The sequence below is a fragment of the Monodelphis domestica genome, chromosome 2 (assembly GCF_027887165.1).
Source record: "Monodelphis domestica isolate mMonDom1 chromosome 2, mMonDom1.pri, whole genome shotgun sequence".
Classification (NCBI taxonomy): Eukaryota; Metazoa; Chordata; class Mammalia; order Didelphimorphia; family Didelphidae; genus Monodelphis; species Monodelphis domestica.
The window spans coordinates 244,902,295-244,929,161 of NC_077228.1; the positions used below are offsets into that span (position 1 = coordinate 244,902,295).

A 26,867-nucleotide genomic window follows, 5' to 3' on the forward strand; every position below is an offset into this window, starting at 1 on the left:
CTGCCTCCTAAAAGTAGCAATAGCCCAACCATGTGGCCTCTTTGGTAAAGGACTGGATTTTTCCATGCTGATGCCTATTTTAACATTAAAACAAACCAATCTAGTCGCCATTACCTCAGAGGTAGTGAATATTTGTGTTTTGTTACTACACAAGGAATAGAAGGTGCATGCATTTCTATTCTATTTTTTTGCTTCAGGGCCTTGAAAAGTAAGAGGGCTATAAAGGTACCCAAATCCATAATGCCTTCAACTTCCTTTCCCTTTCTCCCTTTTTTACCAACGTTCCCTTAGCCAACTGAACCAGGAGGAACTGGAAGAAGGAGTCAGAGGGAAGTAGACTGGAAGGACAGTGGGGGTGGGGGGTGTAGACTAAGAGAACTTGGAAGGAGGAGTAGGAAGAGAAGGAGAAGGCGGAGGCAAGGAAGGAGAAAGGGGAGGTTTCTTTGCCTCCATGGAAACTAGAACAGCAACAAGCCAGAACCAGCAGCAGGATGCCAGTGAAAGTGGCGGCGGTGTTCTCCGAGGCTGAGGATGGAGATAGCGAGAAAGGGCCAGATCCTAGAATACGGCTCCTGGGCACCTACGTGATTCGGTGCTTGCGGCCAGCGGCTGGCGCCTGGAAGCGCTGTGTGAGCACGGCCGAATCTGAGCAGCTGCTCCAGGCCTTCCTGACAGGCTACTGCCCTCAAGAGCCGATGTTGGTGGTGCGTCCTGGGGGTGGGGGTCTGCAGCTGAGCTCCGGGCCATACCCCGATTTGTCTCGAGCCAAAGCGCTGTTCTTCCTGCGCGGTTCCCCCAATCCCCCAGGACCCTTGGGTCCCAAAGGCGCAGTGCTCTGCGGGGAGCTGGCCCCGGCACCGTTGGAGCATCTGGCCACGCTGGTGGCTGAGGTGAGGGCACTTAAATCTCGCACAGAGTCCAGGAATGGCGTGTGGGAAAGGAACCTCTGGGTGGCCTAGACCCGGAGGGTGGAAGGCATGGCTATAATTGGGCCGAAGTAGCCAATGGATTGTAAATTATAGCTTTTCATCAAGTAGTAGACTTTAGAGAACTTTTGATGCTAGAGAGAAATCTAGACACACTGAGTAGAGGTTGTAAAGAGAAAGTTAGGCTTTAAAGTGAAATCTGTGAAATGTGGGGCTGAGGGTGTTGCTCAAACTCAAGAGCACTTTATGAAGTGGTCCTGGAATAGTAGTTTAGGGCGTAAACCACCAGAGGGTGCACTGAGCTCCAGCTGCTCCAGCTCCCTCCCCTTCTAGGTTTCCTTTCAGGTTTTTTGTGGAAGTATGAATGGGATCTGCTTTTCCCTCTTCTAGTTTAAACTCATCTCTTTCTATTCTAGTTTAAGAGGCATGAATCTTCTTGCCAATAATTGATCATTTTTACTCATCCCATAGAGTTTCTAACCACCTTCCAACTTTGTGTGACTTACTAAACATGAAGACTATTCTGGTTCTCTTGAGTTTCTCCACAGTTTTAGAATCCAAATTAGAATGAGGGTCATCTGGGTGTTTTAGTGAACACAGCCACAGACCTGGAGACAGGGAGATCCTGGGTCCAAATCTGGCATGGGACATTTACAAGCTGGGTGACCCAGGGAAAGTCACTTAACCTCATTTGCCTAGCCCTTACCACTCCTCTGCTTTGGAATAGATATTAATCAATCCTAAGACAGAAGATAAGGGTTTGGAAAAAATGCAGGGGAATACTAGTGGATCATAAAATGCAATTTAAAAGACTCTGTACTTATACAATTTTAAAAGACCTAACAATTAAAATAAAATTCCACTCCCTTCCAACTGGCCATTCACTAAAATAATTTCCTAAAATCTGAAAAGTATTGATTGTCCTTAAATTAGGATTTTGATGTCTAAGAGGAAAAGGAAGACAAAGCAAAAATTCAATCCCTAGTCCCTGGAACCAACCAAATTCCCATCAGGCTTCCCTGTCATCTTAAAGGGGAAAATGCCCAGTTTACATTAAACAGGTGTTATTAATACCACAAAAACAATTCATTCCCCCCCACCCCGGATTATCTGGAAGATAGAATGACTTTATGACCTTGGCCAACAAAACTTTTTTACTTAATTTCATGATTTTATTGGTTTTTTTGTTTTATTATTTATATATATGTTGTTTTATTATTATTTCTGGCTTCTTCACTGACTCTTCTTTAAACTTATAATAGGTTAGAAACTTATAGATACTTTTGACAAGCCTCTCCCCTTTCTTTCTCACTAGGCATGTTAATTAACTTTATTATATATATATATATATATATATATATGATGTCTTATAAGTCTAAATGCTGTTTAAAGCCATTCATCTCCTTTAAATTGTTGCAGCATGATTTAAACCAAGCATGACTATATATATAAAAGTATATCCATGTGAGTTCTCTAAGCATACACATATGTGGCTTCCAAGTGTTTTGGATAGATATTTCTAGAATCTAATTCATTCCTTTCCAGGGGAGACTTCAATATCTGTCTTACTGAGAAGAAGGGCCATGGATGCTTCAAGAGGGATATCAGACTAGGGATATCCTCCCTTTTTCCCTCCCTCTCCCATTCATATTACTGGTACACCATAGGTTCAGAACAAAAGAAGATTCCCTTATTGTTTTTAAGAAGACAGATAGTGTAACTCATTTCCATTAAAAATTGATTACAAAAAAGACTGTCATAAATAACAAATGGAATGTAAACTCATTTATCTAATCAAACAGAAATAGAACACTGTCTAGAGATCAGTATATACCAGCAAATGTGCTGGGTGTTAATGGGTGTTTCAATTCAGAGTAAGATGAAATTTTGGCTCAGGTTAGGAGAGAGGGCCTGATCTCACCCAAGGGGAATTTTCTGAAATCTCTGAAGAGGCAAGTTAGAGATCAGTGATATCCTGAGGAGTTTCCTTTATATGTTTGCAGCTTCCAAAGTCTTTCTCTCCATATGAATTTCACAAAGAAACTCAAAATATCTCTCTTCAATGCAGTATTACATCAACTATACCCTTATGTGTATGTGGCATCATCTTATCATTCTCTCTGCAATCTCCTTGTGCATAAGGGCAGCATGCAAAATGACCCAGGTTTGGTTGAAAGCCCAGTTACATAAAGAAGCCATTTTAAATTCAACACTACATGAACAGCATTTTTTAATGTAATTGTTTCATGCTTCTTTTTTTTCGAGATTGTCCTTCGCTCCTATGTATTTGCATCCCCATTCTTTTTTTTTTCTTTACTGAAACTTGACTCCATGGATTCAAGTTTTTTTGTTCTGCACATTATTTCTAGTATGTAGGCCATAAATTCCATTATTACAATTTTTACTTCTCATTAAAACTAATGAGGAACATCATGTGGTTCCATGCTTTTTTCAAAATCCATAGGACAGAAGTCTTATCTGGTATTGATGTTTCCTTTCTTTTGTAATATTTATTCATACAAACCTGATCTCATTCTTTGCTTGTAACATTTTTTCTGCTGGTGTATCTGTTTATATTCAAGGTCTCTGAGTTTTCTAAATCCAGGTATCTGTGGCAATTTCAGTCTTTTCTTCCATATTTCTCCCTGTTGTTCCCTTTCTCACTCCTTTTCTTCTGATGTGGTTCTGCAAATTTTGAAGTTTAGATCTCCACGGTACTAGAAAAATAGAAGAGGCACCAGGATGTGGGGTTGCTTTCTGTTGCAAGCCTTTGAGTCAAATGCTATTTGGTTAGCAGGCTACTGGAGTGTTGTAGGTGGTGGAGGAAGGGACACTAATTGAACAAGAGTTAGACATTAGTTCATGGAATTTTTATTTTATTTGGTTCTTGGTGTCCTTTACGAAGGAGAGAGTTGAAATTGCTTTATCTCTGGCACATAATTTCTATTTCAGAGAGACTGGAGATAAAAGAAAATGTTTAGTCCTTCATCTTGTTAGTTAAATAATCTAGAAATCAACCCAACACTAGAAGTCAAAAGTGAGAGGGATGCAAAACTTCCCTGTTAGTACAATACCTTAAGCATTTCAGGTCACCCTTCCTTTGGGTGGGAAAAGAAATTCCTGAACCCCAGTTCTTACTCTATAAATGTACTCTTGGAGATCTGTGTTTATTTATTCACTAAACAAACCTTTATTTACCCTGCAGAAGGCAGAGTGCTGCCTTCTACAATTTTGAAATCTACTTGAAAAGACCTGAAATGTTAAATAACAATAACTGTATTTTTGGTGCATATCAAATGAATGGTGGAGAGAAAATAGAAATGAAAAGAAAAAAAAAATAGATCCCATTGGACTAGAGTAGTTGAAAATTGAAAGTGTGATTTGAACTAGTATTTGACTGAGGCCAATTTGGTTAGCTTTCCACTCTTTTTTCAACTTATTGCAATATAACTTCTACTTCTTCATCACTCTACTTAAACTCTTCTCCCAAAGGATACCCAAAGCAATTTGTCAATCCTCAGTGTCCTCTGAAACATATGGCACTTTTAATCACTCTCTAATTTCTAGACAATATCTTCTCTCTTGGCTTTAGACAACACACTCTCCTGGCTCTTTTACCTACCTGTCCTACAGCTTCTAAATCTCTTTTTCTGGCCCTTTATCCTCTTTATAATCCTTTAAAGTGGGAAATTCCCCAAGATTCTTCCCTCAGCTTGCTTCTGCCTACACTCTCTTCCATGGTAATCATTTCTATAGGTATTACTCTCAAACTCTGCATTTCCAACCCCTTTCAGGATATCTCTGTTTAGATGTCCTACCTCAAACTTAGCATATGCAAACCTGAGTTTGGAACATATTTCATTTTCTGACTTAATTTTTGTCATTGATGTTTACAACACTGGTATTATTTTGGTCTTCCCTCTCCTTTCCCTTTCATGTCTAATTGGCTATCAGAGTAACATCTCTATTACCATAGCATTAAACTTGTATGAGCCTTCATTATCACTGATCTGAACAATTGAAATAGCCTCCCAAGAAATTTATACCCTTCCTTTCTCTTCTCTCTCTTATCTATCCTTCACATTATTTCATATCCTTCACTAATTTTTCTTATTTTGAGATATAGTTATGACATTATTCAAAATTATATATTGGATTAAAACTGAGCTATTGGATATTATGTATCCTGCTATATGTTCTTTGTTTCCCTTACTTGATATAGCTATTCATTTGATCTGTTCATGTTACAGGTAGTGATGCCTGTCCTGACCAATGAAAAGAATCACCAAGACTGGCCAAATGCTTTATATCAGGATGTAAGACGACACATCCACCACCTTCAAAGTGACCTCATTATCTTCCTGGGTCAAGTGACAGGAAAAACATTGCTGCCTCTTCCAGTAGGCTCAGAAAACATGGAATGTGCGGATTATGAAAATGAAAAAGAGTAAGTATGATGTGTTAGTTTTGGCCTCTTGATATGCAGTAGATGCTGGCTTTGATCTTACCCAGAATATTCTTTGAGATCTTTAATAAAAACTTAGCATTAAAAGGTAGGAGCAATCATCTAAATCCAACCTTCTCTCACCCCTAACTGATTCAGGAATTTCTTCTATTGCAGTGGTTGGCAGGTCTTCATTTGTCTCAAGATCATCATCTCTTATGGCATCTTATTACACTGGCTGCTAGGAAATTCTACCTAATGTTAAATAGAAATATAACTTCCTTTTAAATTATAACCATTGACCTTTGTTCTAGTCTTTAGAGCTACAGGGAATTCTTTCTTTCATGTAGCATTTAAGAATTTGAAATTAGCTCTTACATCTTCCTGCCTCCCCATGTCATTGCATCTTTTTTTGTGTTTGAGTATCTGTGTTTTAGAGAGACTTGAAGGAAAAAAGTCATGAACACAAAGTTCAAATACATTTTGATTGTTATTTTCTTAATATTTGACAAACTCTGCATAATGAGGAGGCCAGGATATCTAATTGGATAGCAGTAGATATTACTTCATTCAATTTAATAGACATTTTAAACCACATATCAGTCTATTACTTAATAAGCATTTATTAATAGTTACTATGTGCCAGGTACCATACTAGGCAATAGTAATAACAAAGAAAGTCAAAAGAGAGTTTCAGCTATCAAGAAGCTCATAGGATAAATAAGAGACAACACTGAAAGCAGCTACCATATTAAGGAGTTTTCATTCTGAATGGATCATAGATCCAGAGTTGAAAAGATATTTAGGGTCCATATAGTCCCATTCTAGTCTCTTGTATTTCACATTAATGAAGTTTAATATGTATATATTGTCATCAATGATAAGTTTGTCTTTTTCTACTTTTTCAACAAGTAATATTTATGTGCAAACCACTGTGCTGAGTGTTTCCTTATGCAACTTAGAGTTACCTTTACTAGATTGTCAACTCCTGGAAAGTAGTGTCATATTTGGGAGGAGAGTAGAAAAAGAACATTGTGGGTTTATATTCCTCTTCCTTAAGGCCTCACCTTGTACCTTGTGGGTACCTCATTAAAAAACAAATCTTTACTTCTGAAGTTAACAAATATGTGTGGTTCTCCAGGTTTTGCAGGGTTCTTTTTTTTTTTTTTCTATTTACAGCTTGGATTTCACAGATAAATCAATTGTCTATGCTATTGAGTCCACAGTGATCAAATGGAGCCACCAGATTCAAATAGTATTAAAGAGGGAATCTTCAGAACCACTCTTGCAGGGAGGAAATCCCACCCCAAAAGTGGAGCTGGAATTCTGGAAGAGAAGGTAAATGTAGAGAACTTATATATGGAGAAGAGACAGAATTATTGTCCATTTGAGGGAATTAGCAAATACATATTGATGTTTTTCATCATTCTCCAGCATGAATTCTGTTGATTTACCCCTATCAATATATATTATTCCCCAGATTTAAATCCTTTGAAATACTAAAATGTGAATACTCTTCTTTCTTCAAAAAGATACCATTGGTTTTTGGGGGTTTTTTTGGCACCCATCAGAAGTGTCCTGTGACATTTCTCCAAAATTCATTCCATTATTTGTATATTTTCACTTCCTTTGAACATTTTCATACTGACACAAATGTAATCCTAAACTTTTCCTTTTCTCTTTTCTACTAAGGACAGATAAGTCATTAATTCTATATGATCAAGAACCCATCAATCAATAAGCATTTGTTAAACATGTACTATGTGCTATGCACTATGCTAGACCCTGCAGATATAAAACAATCAATGTTATTCAAAGGGAGCTTTCATTCTAATGAGGAAGATAAGAACTATATATGTAAATACTGAATAAATTAAAGAGAATAAGCACAAATACATTTTTTAAGTTAAATATAAGGTTGGAGGGAAGAAAGGCCAGGTGCATTTATGTAGTTGTGCTTGTCTTAATTTTGTTCTGGAAGGAAGGTGGAAGTGAAGAGAGAATGTACTTGAAGGATGAGAGATGGTTATTACAAAGGTATGGAGATGAGAGATCTGTGAAAAACAGGAATAAGATCAATTTCGATGAATTATAGAATGTGAGAGAGATAATGTTGAGTGAGTCTGGAAAGATGGGATTATCCTAGGTTGTAAAGAACTTAAGAAGGTAAATAATTTATATTTTATCCTCAAGTCAACTGAGAATAACTGGAGTTGACTGAGTAGTTAAAAGAAAAAAATGTAAAGATCTGCATTTAAAGGGAAAAAATCACATTGGCAACCATATTGAGGATGGACTGAAATGGTGAAAGTTTTGAGGTAGGAAAAGCTCTTAGGAAGCTGTTGTAGCAAGAAGGGTTTGAATGACAGAGATGTTGAAATGGAAAAATAAAAATTTCACAATGGATTGGCGAGAGAGTGAAGAACCAAAAGTAATGCCAAGATGATGAATCTTTTAAACTAGAAGAAGTGATATATGAGTAGAAATAAGGATGTTTGAAAGGGCTATCCTGAAGGAGGGAAGATAATGAATTAAATTTCATATATAATGAATTTGAGATGTTTCCAAAACATCCAATTTTAAATATCCAATGGACAAGTAGTTATAGAGTGTAGATTTGTAAATCATTTGCCTGGGGATGATGGTGAAATCCATGAGAACTGATTAAGCTACCTAGAGATACAACATAGAGAAGAGGACAAGGCCAGAGGACAGAATCTTGGGCTATAACCATAATTAAGGGGTATGATATGAATTTTGAACCAGCAAAGGAGATGGAGGACTTATGAGACAGTAAGGAAGAAGAATCAGAGGAGAGTGATGTAATGAAAACTAAAGGGAAGGCAGTATCCACAAGGAGAGAGTGATTATAGAGAGTTGTGATTTCTTCTCTTGCCCCAACTTTCTCATTTCTTTCTTTTTCTTTTTTTTATCCTGTTTGGTATCTTCAGAGCAGTACCTTAAGGAGATACGATTACCTCTTGGACATCAAGTTCATTACACAGGATTTTATTGTCAATGTACTGTGAACTAATTATGATATTGCTTCTAGAAATGAATCATTCTCTTAGGCATTGATAGAAGGTTCTACAGAGGTATCTTTGTATCATCTGTATTTATATCATATATATAAGCAGTACATCTGTCACTAATTTTTTGGTTTTCATCTTTGGAATCTCTCTGCTGTGTTATTTTAGGTGTGAAGATCTGGAATATATTTATAATCAGCTGAGAGCCATAGAAGTGAGGGGCATAGCTGCACTTTTAAACAGACTTCAGAGCAGCTACTTCCCAGCCTTCAAAACCATGTTCAAAGATGTAATAGCAGGTGAGTTTCAGCAATAAATTTCATGATAGTATAATATAAAAATCCAATTTCAAGTGACAAGCATTGTTCAGTGAAGCTCACTGGATTTGGTGTCAGAATCTTGCTTTAGATCTCACTTCTTACACTTATAACCTTTGTGAACTTAGGAAAGTAATTTATTTTCTGTGAACCTCAGTTTCCTTACTTTCAAAGTGAAAAAGTTAGACTAGTTGACCCTTAAGGTATTTTCCAGTTGATCCTATGAGTCTGACCTAGCTAGTTAGCCACCTAACTCAGATTTCCTGATTTCTGAAAAGCAAGTGCATTTTCCAGAATACTCTATTTTTTTCTATTGCTTTTCTTACTAACACAAAGAAAATAACCATCTAAAACATGTTATGATATGCCTAGAAATTGTGGCTGTTATCACAATGTGTCTCCAAAAATAATTCTTACATAAATCAAGTTTCTGTCTTAGTGTTTGTGGAGGTAACAATCCTGGTTTCTCAAAGGTTATATGCCTATGAGATGTGAGTTCTGTTAGGACTGTAAGGTCCTAACAACCAAAAAAGATTTAAGTATAGGCCTTGTGATAGGCTGTGTGTGTTGTCAAATGGCTGGTTTTGATAATTAAATTTGGTTCAGTTTATTACCAGATGATTGGCCACCAAGTTATGAATATGAGAAGAAAATAATGATGAGCCTACTAAAAACTATTCCAGATTTGTATTTTTTGCCAAGGAAAATTGGCCTTCTTGATGAAAGAACCACAAAACTAAACTGCATTTTAGAGAAAATGGATTTCAGATAACTATTTCAAGGCTTCCATACCTACCAAACAATGTGACAATTACCTTTTTTATTTTTTGCTTGCTCCTAAAATAAAATATATACAATTTTAAAAAGAGATTAATTATGGATATTATTTCAAATTTAAGGCAATTGTCTATATAGATAGAAATGACCATAAGATTATGCTTTTTAGTCACAGTCATAATAACGGTATGTCCATATTTACCGATTTTGCTGCTTTCACCTTGGCCTGTAGAGCTCTTCCAATGGCAAGGAATATACACTAACTCTTTCCTTCATCTTCTGTTACAGCTCCTCTTTAAGGATTTTTAACTGCCATACACTCTTAGGTCAGCTGTCTAGAACCAACCACACAGAAAACTACACATATACAGGTGTGCTTTTATAGATACACAAATTACATAGTAAAGCTTTGTCAAATTCATGAAGAAATCCTTGTTTAGAAATGCCACAAATTTGATACCTCAAACCAACTACATAATTTCAGTCTATTCCTGAACAAAATCCTTCTAAAATCCTGACTCTTTAAGAAATATTTGCTCAATTTCTAGTACAAGGAATGCCTAAATACTAAAACAAAAGTGGCCTATAGAGACAGTATACCTTCTCATGGCAAAAAGGCAAAAACTACTTCTGTGCTTTATTTTCCAGCCTCCTAGTTACAGAAGATGCAACAGTCATTGTTAGCCTTCCTAATAAATGAATTGTGCTTAGAATTGTGTCATTTGGAATTTCCTTTGCAACAAAGGAATCAACAAACAACAGAAATCAATTAGAGTGAAAATTACATGAGAACAAGATTGACAGAAATACACAATTGCTAATCATAACTGTGAATATGAACTAGATGACTGACTGATAAGAGAGAGAAGGGCAGCAAAACCTATTAGAAAGCACAATGCAACATTTCAGTTACAAGAAATGTACTTGAAACAGAAAAATACACAATTAAAATAAGGTAATAGAATAAAATCTTCATTTCAGGTAATTTTTTAAAAATCAGAGGTGATCTCAAGCCAGACAACAGTAAAAATAGACTTGATTAAAAGAAATAAAGAGGGAAACTGCATTATACTTAATGGACTAATGGAACAAAATAGAATGAAAATAAATTAATATCAGCACTTAATTAAATGTGGATACACACATGCAAGTAGATCCATGTAAGACATACCAAACAATACTCTAATGAAAAAGTTAATCCACTTACAGGAAGAAAACAACAGTAAAATTATGATAGTTAAATATTGCAATGTACTCCTTTTAGACCTGTACAAATTTAATCAGAAGATAAAACAGAAGACCTGAATTAAATTTTAGAGAAGTTAAATATAATAGATCCATAGATGAATGGAAACAGAAAGAATAAACACACATCTAACTTGTACATTAAACCTTTTTTAAAATTTTTATCATGTAATAGGACTTTAAAACTAATTTTATATTGTATTTTAATTTCAGTAAGTATCTCAAATCATCTACTTTTTAGATCCTGGGTAAGTATTACCTTGTTTTCCTCTGCCAGAGTAGTATGCATGTGTCCTTTGTAGGGAGATGTCACTATATCTATGACTCTCCTTCCAGCTTTAAGAGAGGCCCAGGATATCTATGTACATCTGAAGCCCCTGCAACGCCATGTGGAAAACATAGAGAATGTGGAATTTAGTGAAGTGAAGCCACTGGTGGGACCCCTGCTTCACGTAATCTTCTTGATTTGGTCCACATCTAAATACTACTGCTGTCCAGTACGGATCATTGTGCTACTGCAGGAAATATATAACCTTCTCATTCAGCAGGTGGGTGGTATCAATATCTCCAAATACCTAGAAGATGCTAGGAAGTACAATGGGCCAGGAATTGAAAAGACCTGAGTTAAAATCCAGACTGAGACACTTAATAGCTGTGTGACCTTGGGCAAGTCACTTAGCCTCTGTATCAGTCAGTTTCTTCAACTGTAAAATGGGGGTAACAATAGCACCTCCCATCTACAGTTGTGAGTATCAAATGGGATAATATTTTAAAGCACTTAATACATTTTCATTTTCAGTTGCTATTTTGACAAAAGGAAAATATGATATTGAGGGCAATGTACATTTTTAGGCAGGTAAAATGCTTAATGGCCCATAAACTTTTGTACTGATTTATTATCACTAGTGGCAATATTGGTAAAAATGTTTGAAACTCGTAGTGCCACTTGTTTTTTACATTCCTCACTTCCCTTCCTCTCTACAAAATCATGCTATCTTTCTGTGTACTCCTTACCAGATTCCTACTCTCTTATTCTGTTTCTTCTCTTATGTACATCTCATACTTTCTGCTTGTCAGCCATATCAATCTTGCATTTTCATTCCTGCTTCCTATGGATTTTACTTAATATTTACCCCCTTTGTATTATGACTCCTATATTCCTCATCTATTCTTCAACTTCTAATTGTTTTTATTTTTCCCCCTTTCAGATCATGCCTTGGGAAAAGGCTTCTGATCTTGTCCTGGTTTAACTTGTTGCCCCACTGTGTATCATGTCTCCTATTTCCTACCCCTGTACCTCTTTTATCCTTTCACTTTTCTTTCCCTTTCCCTTCTCACCAGCCTTGCCCTTTACTCCTTCTATAGTCAATGACTCAGTATCACTTTCTACCTCTTTACAACCTTCTGAGCAGCAGATTTGAAGACAGTTCAGTCTTCCTTATTGGGCTTTGCCTCTAAGGCACTACAGAGTTGTCCTTTTAGGTGAATGACTAGATAATACCAGACTTTCTATAGAAAGAGTTGTGATAGAAATTGGTGATGGTGGCTTCTGGATTCATGCCCTTCTTTCATTTAATTTAACATCCTACAAATTGAAGGGTGATTTTTATATTTGAAACCTCAATTTAGTAAAGTATTTAGCTTGTGGCTTTATTTCTCACTGTCGTTGATGTCTGAGTTATTACCCCAATTCACCTCAGGCCTGACTGTTATTACAACATACTGGCCCTCTGGGAATGCATGTATGTTTATCCAGATCTCTGTTGGGAGTTTTCTGAATATATTATTCAAGGTCATTATTTTGATTATATTACCTCTTAAGTACTATTAATAGTAATCATTAAATACCAAAATATGATGATAAAGATATCATTTTTCTCTCAGATTACATAATTCTGTCATGATGGAGTAAAAAGGATACTGAATTTTGAATAAGAGTAACTGAGTCTGAATTCTAGCTCTGACACTTATAATTTGTGATGTTGAAAAAGCCATTCAGTCTACCTGGTATCATTTTTTTTCTTTATTAAATGAAGGGACTAAACTAGATGGCTATTGAGATCCTTCTAGCCCTAGATTTATGATCCTATGAACTTAAGTACTAATACAGTAAGATGAGAGAGAAAGAGAGAGAGAGAGAGAGAGAGAGAGAGAGAGAGAGAGAGAGAGAGAGAGAGAGAGAGAGAACAATATTTATCCATTAGCAAATTTAAAAGTTGAACCAGTTTAAACAAGACTAACATAACAAATAAATGCCAAGGCTGAACTTCTAGACCAAGTCTGGTGAATTTACAAGACAATATTCTTTTTTTTTTTAATCCTTACTATTCGAGTACCAATTCAAAGACAGAAGAATGGCAGGGGCTAGGCAATTGGGGTTAAATTATTTGCTCAGGGTCACACAGCTAGGAAGTGTTTGAGACCAGATTTAAAATCAAGTCTTTCCAACTCTAGACTGGGCACACCATCAATATTCTTTTACTTTAACTTTAAGCTTTTCTTACACTCTGCTTTCCTCCCTTTCTGATATCAAATACAGCAAGATATAACATGTATATGTTACTGATATACTTTACTGCTACACACATACTGAAAAAAATAAAATAAAACCAAAATCTTATTAACAGATATGCACATTCAAGCAAACCAAATTGCTTGTGTCCAAAATTGTGCACTTTGCATTTTCCATTTCATTGGTATGGTGCTGATACATAGAAAACAGATTCTGATGCTGTTTCTCATTGTACCTTGTGAATAGGAACTTCTTTTCATTATGATTCAGTGTTTAGTCAGAAAAATGTTCTAAGATTATGATCAAACTCTGAAGTCTTGAACCCCTTCTTACTGTCCTTGAATTAAGTTTTGATGACAGACTGAATAATAATTAAGGCCTAGGCAGTATTAAGGATGAAATTCAGTATCAGATGTTTGATTACTAGAGGTGACTCCTATAGGAAGCAATGTTTCTGCTCTTATGGAACTTACATTTCAGGATGTATACAGGGATACTCATATATAGAGTAAAGGAAATTATAGTGCCTTTAATGTAGTAAGCCCCCCAAAAGGTTCATTGACAATGATTCAATATATAAAAATGCACACATAGAAAGTGTTTTTTTTTTACAAACTAATGATTTCCCATAAAATTTTTTTGACAAACTAATGATTTCCCATAAATTGGAATAAAGAAAGAATTCAGATGTGTCATGAGACATAATGTGGCAATATCAATCAATAATCAATAAACATTTATCCAGGCACTAGAATCAAAATAGGCAAAAGACAGTCCTTGCATTAAAGGAGCTCACACTCTAATGGGGAGACAACATGCAAACAAATATATGCAAACAAGCTAAACACAGGATAAATAGGAAGTAGTTAACAGAGGAAAGGCATTAAAATTAGGAAGGGATGGGAATGGCTTTCTGCAAAAGATGGGTTTGAGTTGGGACCAAAAAGAGACTAGGAAGGTCAATAAATAGAGTTGAGGAGGGTGAGCAGTCTAGGCATGGATTGCAACCAGAAGAAATTCTGAGAGTTGAGAAATGGGAGTATCTTACTGATGGAAGCCTATGTTACTGAATCAAGGAGTATATTTCAAGGAGTAAGGTTTAAGAAGACTAAGAAGGTTGGAGGGTGCTAGGTTATGAAGGGTTTTGAATTCCATATACATTATTTCTTTGATCCTGGTGGTAAAAGGAAGCCACTGAAGTTTATTGGGTTGGGGGAGGCAGGTGATATGGTCATCCTTTATGATTTAGGAAATTAGTGGTTGAAAGGAAGATGGATAAGTGGGGAGAGACTTAAGGCAGGCAGATATACTAGCAGGCTATTACAATAGTCTATTACTTTTACAATAGTCTGGTGGTTTCAGAGAAGAATGTGGAGTCCAAGACGACTCCTAGATTGTGAGTCTGAGGGATTGGGAGAAGGATGTTGCCTTCTATAGTAAATGAGAATGTAGGAGGTAGGGAGAGATTCAGATTATGTTTTGGACAAATTAAATTTAAGATACCTACTTTATATCCACTTTTAGATTTCTAAAAGGCAGTTGGAGATGTGAGACAGCAGAGATATGAGGGCAGGATAGAGATAGATTTGAGAATCAAAAAAATAGAGAAGAGATGGTAATTAAATACAGGGGAACTGATGAGATCACCAAATAAAGTCATACTATTAGGATTACTTAAGCCATAGGGCTAATGAGGACTATTTGGAGTAATTGGGATCTTAGCAGCTAAGGACAGGGTAAAGAATAGTGGGTAAGGTTTCTTTAAGGCCAGACATAATCTTGGGAAAGGTGCCTATTAGAATTCTGGGTAGCCTGAATCAGTTGGTTTTCCAACTGTTAATGGACTCCTGGAGGTTTTCTGTTCCCTAAAACACTTTAAAAAACCCAGTAGCAGGTGAAGGTGAACAGGTTAGAGTTTCTGGAATAAGTTTGTGGGGTAAATCAACAGAAAAGAGAAAGAGAGAGATTGTTTTTTCTTTGTATGGTTGCTGAGAGGGCCAAGCCATTTGTGGCCTGCTTGGGCTGAAAAGCCTAGCTAGGCCCAGAATGACAGTGGGCAAAGAGAGTAAATAATGGAATTAATTTAAAGTTGAAAGAAATCTAAGGAGACAGTAAACTTACTTATATAACTGAGAGGATTAGTAATTAGCATAGCTTATTTAGTATAGACCCCAGGATTTTACTGATAGTTTTAAGAAAGGTTTTAAGGAGGCTCCTGTTCCTCATATAGGAAGCAAGTCATTGCAGACTTTGAAAGGTAGGGGGATGGGAAAACAATGGGAGGTTAAGGGAGGGATAAAAATGTTTGGAACAGTCATGTGGAGAGTTGGTGGGTTAATAAAGCAGAGTGATTACCTAGCATCAATGAGGACCCAGTTGAGACTGTATAATGTAATTTTTTATTTAATTTTGTAATGTTTTATAATTGTATTTTATAAATGAGTGAGCCTTGGTAGTTTGACTCCAAGATATTTAAGTGCATTTTGTAGTGTGCATACATGTACACAAATGTGTGTAAAATAAATTTGTAGACTCAGAACAGTTACAATATTTTCTTCATTAGTTCCACAGCATTTTTGTAGCAAAGATGGTGAATGATGAGACTGAACCCAAGTCTAAGGCTTGGCTATGTGTAATTGGTGTCTCCACTAAATGGATAGCCTGTTGTCATCAAGTCACCTTTTTATTATATCTGATCCTTTTTTGACCCCACTTGGGCTTTTCTTTTTTTTTTAAATCAATAATTTTATTAGTTTTTTTTAATAATATTCTATTTGATTATTTCCAAGCATTATTCATTAAAGACAAAGATCATTTTCTTTTCCTCCCCCCCACCCTCCATAGCCGACGCGTGATTCCACTGAGTATCACATGTGTTCTTGATTCGAACCCATTTCTATGTTGTCAATATTTGAAATAGAGTTTCGTTTAGAGTCTCTTCTCTGCCATGTCCCCTCAACCGCTGTAGTCAGGCAGTTGCTTTTCCTCGGTGTTTCCACTCCCATAGTTTATTGTCTGCTTATGAATAGTGTTTTTTCTCCTAGATCCCTGCAGATTGTTCTGGGCCATTACACCACCACCAATGGAGAAGTCCATTACATTCAATTATACCACAGTGTATTAGTCTCTGTGTACAATGTTCTCCTGGTTCTGCTCCTCTTGCTCTGCATCACTTCCTGGAGGTTGTTCCAGTCTCCATGGAATTCCTCCACTTTATTATTCCTTTTAGCACAATAGTATTCCATCACCAACATATACCACAATTTGCTCAGCCATTCCCCAATTGATGGGCATCCCCTCGTTTTCCAGTTTTGGGCCACCACAAAGATCGCAGCTATGAATATTTTTGTACAAGTCTTTTTGTCCATTGTCTCTTTGGGGTACAGACCCAGCAGTGCTATGGCTGGATCAAAGGGTAGACATTCTTTTGTCGCCCTTTGGGCATAGTTCCAAATTACTCTCCAGAATGGTTGGATCAATTCACAACCCCACCAGCAATGAATTAGTGTCCTTACTTTGCCACATCCCATCCAGCATTCATTACTTTCCATAGCTGTCATGTTAGCCAATCTGCTAGGTGTGAGGTGATACCTCAGAGTTGTTTTGATTTGCATCTCTCTGATTATCAGATATTTAGAAAACTTCTTCATGTGCTTATTAATACTTTTGATTTCTTTATCTGAGAACTGCCTGTCCATGTCCCTTGCCCATTTATCAATTGGAGAATGGCTTGATTTTTTGTACAGTTGACTTAGCTTTTTATAAATTTGAGTAATTAAACCTTTGTCAGAGGTTTCTATGAAGATTTTTTCCCAATTTGTTGTTTCCCTTCTGATTTTAGTTACATTGGTTTTGTTTGTACAAAAGCTTTTTAATTTGATGTAGTCAAAAGTATTTATTTTACATTTTGTTATTTTTTCTATGTCTTGCTTGGTTTTAAAGTCTTTCCCCTCCCAAAGGTCTGGCATGTATACTATTCTGTGTTTACCCAATTTACTTATGGTTTCCTTCTTTATGTTTAAGTCACTCACCCATTTTGAATTTATCTTGGTGTAGGGTGTAAGGTGTTGATCTATTCCTAATTTCTCCCATACTGTCTTCCAATTTTCCCAGCAGTTGTTATCAAATAGTGGATTTTTGTCCCAAAAGCTGGGATCTTTGGGTTTACCGTATACTGTCTTGCTGAGGTTGCTTTCCCCTAGTCTATTCCACTGATCTTCCTTTCTGTTTCTTAGCCAGTACCAAATTGTTTTGATGACTGCTGCTTTGTAATATAGTTTAAGGTCAGGGACTGCAAGGCCCCCATCATATGTGTTTTTTTTTTCATTATTTCCCAGAATATCCTTGATCTTTTGTTAATCCAAATGAATTTTGTTATGTTTTTTTTCTAAATCAGTAAAGAAATATTTTGGTAGTTCAATGGGTATGGCACTAAATAGATAAATAAGTTTGGGTAGGATGGTCATTATTATTATATTGGCTTGTCCTATCCATGATCAGTTAATGTTTTTCCAATTGTTCAAGTCTAGTTTTAGTTGTGTGTAGAGTGTTTTGTAGTTGTGATCATATAGTTCCTGCTTTTGTCTCGGGAGATAGATTCCTAGGTATTAAGTAAAAACTCTCTTTCTCTCCTTCTTATAGAAGTTTTCTTCCCCTCTCCTTCCCATGTGAATCTTTGTGTGATAATGATTATTCTATTTGGTCTTTCTTTCCCCCCTATTTACACATTACATTTTTCCCACCTGTTAGTATACATAGATTGATGTAAATGTAGTCCTTATAGAAGAGAGTTTGAGTATAAGAAGAAGATAACATTTTTCTCCTTTTCCCTTTCCTTCATATTTACCTTTTCAGGTATTCCATGCTCTTTGATTTTTTTTTTAAATATATTTTATTTGATCATTTCCAAGCATTATTCGTTAAAGACATAGATCATTTTCTTTTCCTCCCCCCCACCCCCTATAGCCGACGCGTAAGTCCACTGGGCATTAGATGTTTTCTTGATTTGAACCCATTGCTTTGTTGATAGTATTTGCATTAGAGTGTTCATTTAAAGTCTATCCTCTGTCATGTCCCCTCAACCTCTGTATTCAGGCAGTTGCTTTTTCTCGATGTTTCCACTCCCATAGTTTATCCTTTGCTTATGAATGGTGTTTTTTTTCTCCTGGATCCCTGAAAGTTGTTCAGGGACATTACACCGCCCCTAATGGAGAAGTCCATTACGTTCGATTATACCACAGTGTATTAGTCTCTGTGTACAATGTTCTCCTGGTTCTGCTCCTCTCGCTCTGCATCACTTCCTGGAGGTTGTTCCAGTCTCCATGGAACTTCTCCACTTTATTATTCCTTTGAGCACAATAGTATTCCATCACCAACATATACCACAGTTTGTTCAGCCATTCCCCAATTGATGGGCATCCCCTCGTTTTCCAGTTTGGGGCCACCACAAAGAGCGCAGCTATGAATATTTTTGTACAAGTCTTTGTGTCCATTATCTCTTTGGGGTACAGACCCAGCAGTGCTATGGCTGGGTCAAAGGGTAGATATTCTTTTGTCGCCCTTTGGGCATAGTTCCAAATTGCCCTCCAGAATGGTTGGATCAGTTCACAACTCCACCAGCAATGAATTAATGTCCCTACTTTGCCACATCCCCTCCAGCATTCATTACTTTCCTTTGCTGTTATGTTAGCCAATCTGCTAGGTGTGAGGTGATACCTCAGAGTTGTTTTGATTTGCATCTCTCTGATTATAAGAGATGTAGAACACTTCTTCATGTGCTTGTTAATAGTTTTGATTTCTTTATCTGAGAACTGCCTATCCATTTCCCTTGCCCATTTATCAATTGGAGAATGGCTTGATTTTTTGTACAATTGATTTAGCTCATTATAAATATGAGTAATTAAACCTTTGTCAGAGGTTTCTATGAAGATTTTTTCCCAATTTGTTGTTTCCCTTCTGATTTTAGTTATATTGGTTTTGTTTGTACAAAAGCTTTTTAGTTTGATGTAGTCAAAATTATTTATTTTACATTTTGTGATTCTTTCTATATCTTGCTTGGTTTTAAAGCCTTTCCCCTCCCAAAGGTCTGACATGTATACTATTCTGTGTTTACCCAATTTACTTATGGTTTCCTTCTTTATGTTTAAGTCACTCACCCATTTTGAATTTATCTTGGTGTAGGGTGTGAGGTGTTGATCTATTCCTAGTCTCTCCCACACTGTCTTCCAATTTTCCCAGCAGTTTTTATCGAATAGTGGATTTTTGTCCCAAAAGCTGGGATCTTTGGGTTTATCGTATACTGTCTTGCTGAGGTCGTTTTCCCCCAGTCTATTCCACTGATCTTCCTTTCTGTTTCTTAGCCAGTACCAAATTGTTTTGATGACTGCTGCTTTGTAATATAGTTTGAGGTCTGGGACTGCAAGGCCCCCATCATATGTGTTTTTTTTCATTATTTCCCTGGATATCCTTGATCTTTTGTTCTTCCAAATGAACTTTGTTATGGTTTTTTCTAAATCAGTGAAGAAGTATTTTGGTAGTTCAATGGGTATGGCACTAAATAGATAAATAAGTTTGGGTAGGATGGTCATTTTTATTATATTGGCTCGTCCTATCCATGAGCAGTTAATGTTTTTCCAATTGTTCAAGTCTAGTTTTAGTTGTGTGGCGAGTGTTTTGTAGTTGTGTTCATATAGTTCCTGTGTTTGTCTTGGGAGATAGATTCCTAGGTATTTTATTTTGTCTAAAGTGATTTTGAATGGGATTTCTCTTTCTAGTTCTTGCTGCTGAGCTGTGTTGGAGATATATAGAAAAGCTGATGATTTATGTGGGTTTATTTTGTATCCTGCAACTTTGCTAAAGTTGTTGATTATTTCAATTAGCTTTTTGGTTGAATCTCTAGGATTCTTTAAGTAGACCATCATGTCATCCGCAAAGAGTGATAACTTGGTCTCCTCCTTGCCTATTCTGATGCCTTCAATTTCTTTATCTTCTCTAATTGCTACTGCTAGTGTTTCTAGTACAATGTCAAATAGTAGAGGTGATAATGGGCATCCTTGTTTCACTCCTGATCTTATTGGGAATGCATCTAGTTTATCCCCATTGCAGATGATATTAGCTGTTGGTTTTAGATATATACTGTTTATTATTTTTAGGAATGACCCTTCTATTCCTATGCTTTCTAGTGTTTTTAATGGGAATGGGTGTTGTATTTTATCAAAGGCTTTTTCTGCATCTATTGAGATAATCATGTGGTTCTTGCTAGTTTGCTTGTTGATGTGGTCAATTATGTGGATAGTTTTCCTAATGTTGAACCAGCCCTGCATCCCTGGTATGAATCCTACTTGATCATGGTGAATGATCCTTCTGATCACTTGCTGGAGTCTTTTTGCTAGTATCCTATTTAAAATTTTTGCATCTATATTCATTAGGGAGATTGGTCTATAGTTTTCTTTCTCTGTTTTTGACCTGCCTGGTTTTGGAATCAGTACCATGTTTGTGTCGTAAAAGGAGTTTGGTAGAACTCCCTCTTTGCTTATTATGTCAAATAGTTTGTATAGTATTGGGGTTAACTGTTCTCTGAATGTTTGATAGAATTCACAGGTGAATCCATCAGGCCCTGGGGATTTTTTCTTAGGAAGTTCTTTGATGGCTTGATGGATTTCAATTTCTGATATGGGATTATTTAAGAATTCTATTTCCTCTTCTGTTAGTCTAGGCAGTTTGTATTTTTGTATATATTCATCCATTTCTCCTAAATTGGTGTATTTATTGCCATATAATTGGGCAAAGTAATTTCTAATGATTGCCTTAATTTCCTCCTCATTGGAGGTGCTGTCCCCCTTTTCATCTTTAATGCTGTGAATTTGCTTTTCTTCCTTCCTTTTTTTAATTAGATTGACCAGTACTTTGTCTATTTTGTTTGTTTTTTCAAAGTACCAGCTTCTTGTCTTATTTATTAAATCAATAGTTCTATCACTTTCGATTTTATTAATTTCTCCCTTAATTTTTAGGATTTCTAATTTGGTTTTCTGCTGGGGGTTTTTAATTTGATCGCTTTCGAGTTTTTTCAATTGCATTTCCAATTGATTGCTCTCTGCTCTCCCTTGTTTGTTAATATGAGCTTTCAGGGATATGAATTTGCCTCTGATTACCGCTTTGGCTGCATCCCAAAAGGTTTGAAAGGATGTTTCGCCATTGTCATTTTCCTTGATGAAATTATTAATTGTTTCTATGATTTCTTCTTTAGCTAAACGGTTTTGGAGTATCATATTGTTTAATTTCCAATTGGTTTTAGATTTGGTTTTCCATGTACCATTACTAATCATTATTTTTATTGCCTTGTGATCTGAGAAGGCTGCATTCATTATTTCTGCTTTTTTGCATTTGTGTGCTATGTTTCTGTGACCTAATGTATGGTCAATTTTTGTGAATGTGCCATGTGGTGCTGAGAAGAAGGTGTATTCCTTTTTATCCCTATTTATTTTTCTCCATATGTCTATTAATTCTAATTTTTCTAAGATTTCATTCACTTCTTTTACCTCTTTCTTATTTATTTTTTGATTTGATTTATCTAAATTTGATAATGGTTGGTTTAAGTCTCCCACTAGTATGGTTTTATTGTCTATTTCTTCCTTCAATTCTCCTAGTTTCTCCATTAGAAATTTGGGTGCTATATTATTTGGTGCATACATGTTGATTAATGATATTTCCTCATTGTCTAGAGTCCCTTTTAACAAAATATAATTACCTTCCCTATCCCTTTTGATCAGGTCTATTTTTGCATTGGCTTTATCAGATATCATGATTACCACTCCTGCCTTCTTTCTATCAGTTGAGGCCCAGAAGGTCTTACTCCATCCTTTAATTCTGACCTTGTGGGTGTCAAGCCGCCTCATGTGTGTTTCTTGAAGACAACATATGGTAGGGTTTTGGATTCTAATCCATTCAGCTATTCGTCTACGTTTTATGGGTGAGTTCATCCCATTCACGTTCAAAGTTATGATTGTCATTTGTGGACTCCCTGGCATTTTGATTGCCTTCCCTAATTCTAACCTTTTCTTCTTTGGCTCTACCTTTTAGTCCAGTGATTTACTTTGAATCAGTCCCCCTTGTCCCCTCCCTTGATGTTTCCCTTTTTAGTCCCTCCCTTTTTGTTCCCTCCCCCTCCCCCCTCTCTTTCCCTCCCTTTTTGTTCTCCCTCTCCCCCTCCCCCCCTTGGTTTTCCCTTCTCCTTACCCTTGTTGGGTAAGATAGAATTCAAGATCCCAATGGATCTGGATGTTTTTCCCTCTCAGAGTTGATTTCCCTGAGATTGAGGTTTAAGTAAACCCCCCCCCTCTCTTCCTCTCCTTCTTATAGGAGTTTTCTTCCCCTCCCCTTCCCCTGTGAATCTTTGTGTGAGAACCATTATTCTATTTGGTCTTTCTTTACCCCCTATTTATACATTAAATTTTCCCCACATATTAGTATACATAGGTTGATATAAATGTAGTCCTTATAGAAGAGAGTTTGAGTAAAAGAAGATAACATTTTTCCCCTTTCCTTAATATTTACCTTTTCAGGTATTCCTTGCTCTTTGATTTTCGGTATCAAACTTTCCACAGAGCTCTGGTCTTTTCTTTGCAAAAAGTTGGAAGTCTTCTATTTTGTTGAATGCCCATACTTTCCCTTGGAAGTATATAGTCAGTTTTGCTGGGTAGCTGATTCTTGGTTGGAGACCCAGCTCTCTTGCCTTTCTGAAGATCATGTTCCATGCCTTACGATCATTCAGCGTAGAACTTGCAAGGTCTTGTGTGACCCTGATTGGCATTCCTTTATATCTAAATTGTCTTTTTCTGGCTTCCTGTAGGATTTTTTCTTTTGTTTGATAGCTTTGGAATTTGGCAATTACATTCCTGGGAGTTGTCTTTTGGGGGTTTAGTGTAGAAGGTGTTCTGTGAGCTCTGTCAGTGGATGTATTGCCCCCTTGTTCTAGAATCTCTGGGCAATTTTCTTTGATTATATCTTGTATCACCATGTCCAGTTTGGTGTTTATTTCTGGCTTTTCTGGGAGTCCAATTATTCTTAAATTTTCTCTTCTCCCCCTGTTTTCCAGATCTATCACCTTGTCGGTGAGATATTTTATGTTCTCTTCTAATTTCTTGGTGTTTTGGCTTTGCTTTATTAGTTCTTGCTTTAAAGCCTGGTTTTCTTTTACAGTTTGGTCAAACTGGTTTTGTAGATGCGTGAATTTCTTTTGCATCATTTCCCACTTTTCCTCCCAGAGGGCTTCCATCTTTTTGGTCCTTTCTGATTCAAATTCTTCATGGGTTTGTGGAGAGTTTCTATTTCCTTTGGAAGATTTTGGAGAATTTTCTTGTATATCTTCTTCTATCTGCTCTGTATTTTGTATTTTGGCTCCATAGAATGTGTCCAGAGTCGCCCCTTTCTTCTTATTTTTCTTGGTATTTTGGGGCTTCTGTGCTTCTGTGGAGTTTGTCATCTCTGAACGTGAAGGATTGGCTTTTCTTGTCTTTGTCTGGTGATCAGAGGCTTTAGTCCTGGGCAGATGTTGGTTCTATGAGCGTTCCCTGGGTTAAACTGAATATGCCTCACTGGAACTGGAATGGAAGGGTCGGACCACGAGGCCACACTCTCCCCCTGGCTCGATTTCCGGAAGTTGCCTTCAGAATCCCTGGCCGTGAGGCTGTTTCGTCGGCCTGCGGGGGGGATGGGCTGCCGCTTCCCCAAGCTCCGAGAGCACAGACTTTCACTGAGACTTGGATAGCAGGATCCAGCCCGTGAGGCTGTCTTGCCCGCCTTGAGGGTTGCTGTTGTTTTGACCAGCTCTCTGCAGCGGAGGCCCCAGGCAGTAACTTTCACCCGGACCGACCGGCTCTTTGCAGCGGAGGCCCCAGGCAGTTACTTTCACCCGGACCGACAGGCTCTTTGACCGACCGGCTCTTTGCAGCGGAAGCCCCAGGCAGTAACTTTCACCCGGACTGGGACTTGGGTAGAAGACCCTGAGGGTTGTTGTTCCTCAGACCCTGCTCTCTGAGCCCGGCGCGGCTGCCGCTTCCGGGAGCCTTGGACTCTGCGCTCCTACCCCTGAGGTCCGAGGGATCTCGGGTTCTGGCTTTTAAGGGGAGCCGTACCTTTTGAACCGGGTCCAGGTCCAGGAGGAGGGTTCCCAGGGTCTGTGCTGTTGATCGTTTTGAATTTCGGCGCCTTAGGAGCTTCTAGTTTGAGATCGGTCGGGAAGGGTTTTCCGGAGATCTGAACTTCAGCTTTCTCTAAGCCGCCATCTTAACCGGAAGTCTCGCTCTTTGATTTTTGATATCAAACTTTCCACAGAGCTCTGGTCTTTTCTTTGCAAAAAGTTGGAAGTCTTCTATTTTGTTGAATGCCCATACTTTCCCTTGGAAGTATATAGTCAGTTTTGCTGGGTAGCTGATTCTTGGTTGAAGACCCAGCTCTCTTGCCTTTCTGAAGATCATGTTCCATGCCTTACGATCATTCAGAGTGGAACTTGCAAGGTCCTGTGTGACCCTGATTGGCATTCCTTTATATCTAAATTGTCTTTTTCTGGCTTCTTGCAGGATTTTTTCTTTTGTTTGAAAGTTTTGGAATTTGGCCATTACATTCCTGGGTGTTGTCTTCTGGGGGTTTAGTGTAGAGGGTGTTCTGTGAGCTCTGTCAGTGGCTGTATTGCCCCCTTGTTCTAGAATCTCTGGGCAATTTTCTTTGATTATCTCTTGTATTACGATGTCGAGTTTGCTGTTTATTTCTGGCTTTTCTGGAAGTCCAATTATTCTTAAATTATCTCTTCTCCCTCTATTTTCCAAATCTGTCACCTTGTCGGTGAGATATTTTATGTTCTCTTCTAATTTCTTGGTCTTTTGGTTTTGCTTTATTAGTTCTTGCTTTAAAGGCTGGTTTTCCTTTTCAGTTTGGTCAAACTGGTTTTGTAGATGCATGAATTTATTTTGCATTATTTTCCACTTTTCCTCCCAGAAAGCTTCCATCTTTTTGATCATTTCAGATTCAAATTCTTCTTGGGTTTGTGAAGAGTTACCATTTCCTTTGGAAGTTTTTGGAGTATTTGTTTGTGTTTCCTCTTCTATCTCCTCTGTGTTTTGTATTTTTGCTCCATAAAATGTGTCCAAAGTCGCCCCCTTCTTCTTGTATTTTTTTGAATTTTGGGACTTTTGTGCTTCTGTGGAGTTTTCCATCTTTATCTGAGTGGGGGGGGGGGATTAGCTTTTCTTATCTCTGTCTGGTGTTCAGAGGTTTTAGCCCTAGGCAGATTGTCCATTCTATGCAGTTCTTATTCTGTCTTCCCGGGAAGCCAGGAGTTGCTGGTGTGTCCCGGTTACTGCCCTCCTCTCCTCAGTACCCTCCTGATTCTTCTCCGTTGCCTTACTTCCACACTCTAAGCCTAGCTTGGCCCTTGTTCCTGTGCCTTAGCTGGCCAGCCCTTGCACTCTGTGGGGGGAGTTCCCCCCACACGGCTTCCCAGAGCTCTAAGGGCTCCTAATGAGATTAGCTTTCCCTGGGTTGAATTTAGTATGCCTTGAGGCAGGGCCTTTTTTGTGGGATTCCGATGGAAGGATACAGCCAGGGGGTTACAAGCTCCCCCCTCTCTCTCTGTTTCCCTGCTGTCTGGGTGCCCCCTCAACTGGGTTTGGTTGTTTTCAGGATGTGGCCTTCAGAATAGCCGGCTCCCGAGGCCCTTTTGCCAGTCCTGAGGGTTGCTGTTGTTTCAGAAGACCCTGCTCTCTGAGGGGGATGGGCCGCAGCTTCCCTGGGCTCAGGGCAAGGGCTCCTGATAAGAAGATTAGCTTTCCCTAGGTTGAACTGAGATTCAGATGGAAGGTTCCAGCCAGGGGGTTACAATATCCCCCCGTTTCTCTGTTTCCCTGCTGTCTGGGTCCCCCCGCTACTGGGTCAGGTTGTTTTCAGGGTGCGGCCTTCAGAATAGCTGGCCCTGGGGTCCTTTTGTCAGCCCTGCGGGCTACTCTTGTTTCCAAAGACCCTGCTCTCTGAGGGGGACTGGCCACAGCTTCCCTGGGCTCAGGGCGAGGGCTCCTGATAAGAAGATTAGCTTTCCCTGGATTGAATTGAGTGTGCTCTGAGGCAGGGACTTAAGACTTGGATGGAGGGATCCAGCCAGGGGGTTACAAGCTCCCCCCTTCTCTCTGTTTCCCTGCTGTTTGGGTGCCCCCTTGACTGGGTTAGGTTGTTTTCAGGATGTGGCCTTCAGAATAGCAGGCTTCCAAGGCCCTTTTGCCAGTCCTGAGGGTTGCTGTTGTTTCAGAAGACCCTGCTCTCTGAGGGGGATGGGCCGTGGCTTCCTGGAGCTCCGAGGGCTCCTCCCATGGGGTTATGAGCTCCCCCGTCCTTCTCTGTTTCCCTGCTGTCTGGGTGCCCCCTCGACTGGGTCAGGTTGTTTTCAGGAAGCGGCCTTCAGAATAGCAGGCCATGGGGCTCTGAGGTTGCCTCTGCTGCCTCGGACTCGGACTCAGTGTTCTGGGTTGGGGGGGATGGGTCCTAGGACTTTCCTTCTGCCTACCCCTTAGGTCTGAGTGGTCTTGGGTTCTGGCTTTTGGGGGGGGGCGTACCTTTTGATCCAGGTCCAGG

The 26,867-nt window shown here is 38.2% G+C and overlaps 1 protein-coding gene across 7 annotated transcripts in view; it reads left to right on the forward strand.

The window, feature by feature from the left end:
* Positions 1-380: 380 nt before the first annotated feature.
* DNAH9 (dynein axonemal heavy chain 9) overlaps positions 381-26,867 on the forward strand; it is a 755,194-nt gene continuing 728,707 nt past the window's right edge. For 5 of the 7 annotated variants that reach the window (XM_056817453.1, XM_056817454.1, XM_016430769.2 and 2 more), the window contains exons 1-5: positions 381-890; positions 5,177-5,373; positions 6,550-6,708; positions 8,568-8,698; positions 11,075-11,286. In XM_056817453.1, the coding sequence (XP_056673431.1) occupies positions 492-890; positions 5,177-5,373; positions 6,550-6,708; positions 8,568-8,698; positions 11,075-11,286 (1,098 nt within the window). In that variant the 5' untranslated portion in view covers positions 381-491. Of the gene's footprint in view, positions 891-5,176; positions 5,374-6,549; positions 6,709-8,567; positions 8,699-11,074; positions 11,287-14,896; positions 15,508-26,867 lie in introns of those variants that run through there. The other 2 variants (XM_016430774.2, XM_016430772.2) reach the window with 2 other exon arrangements.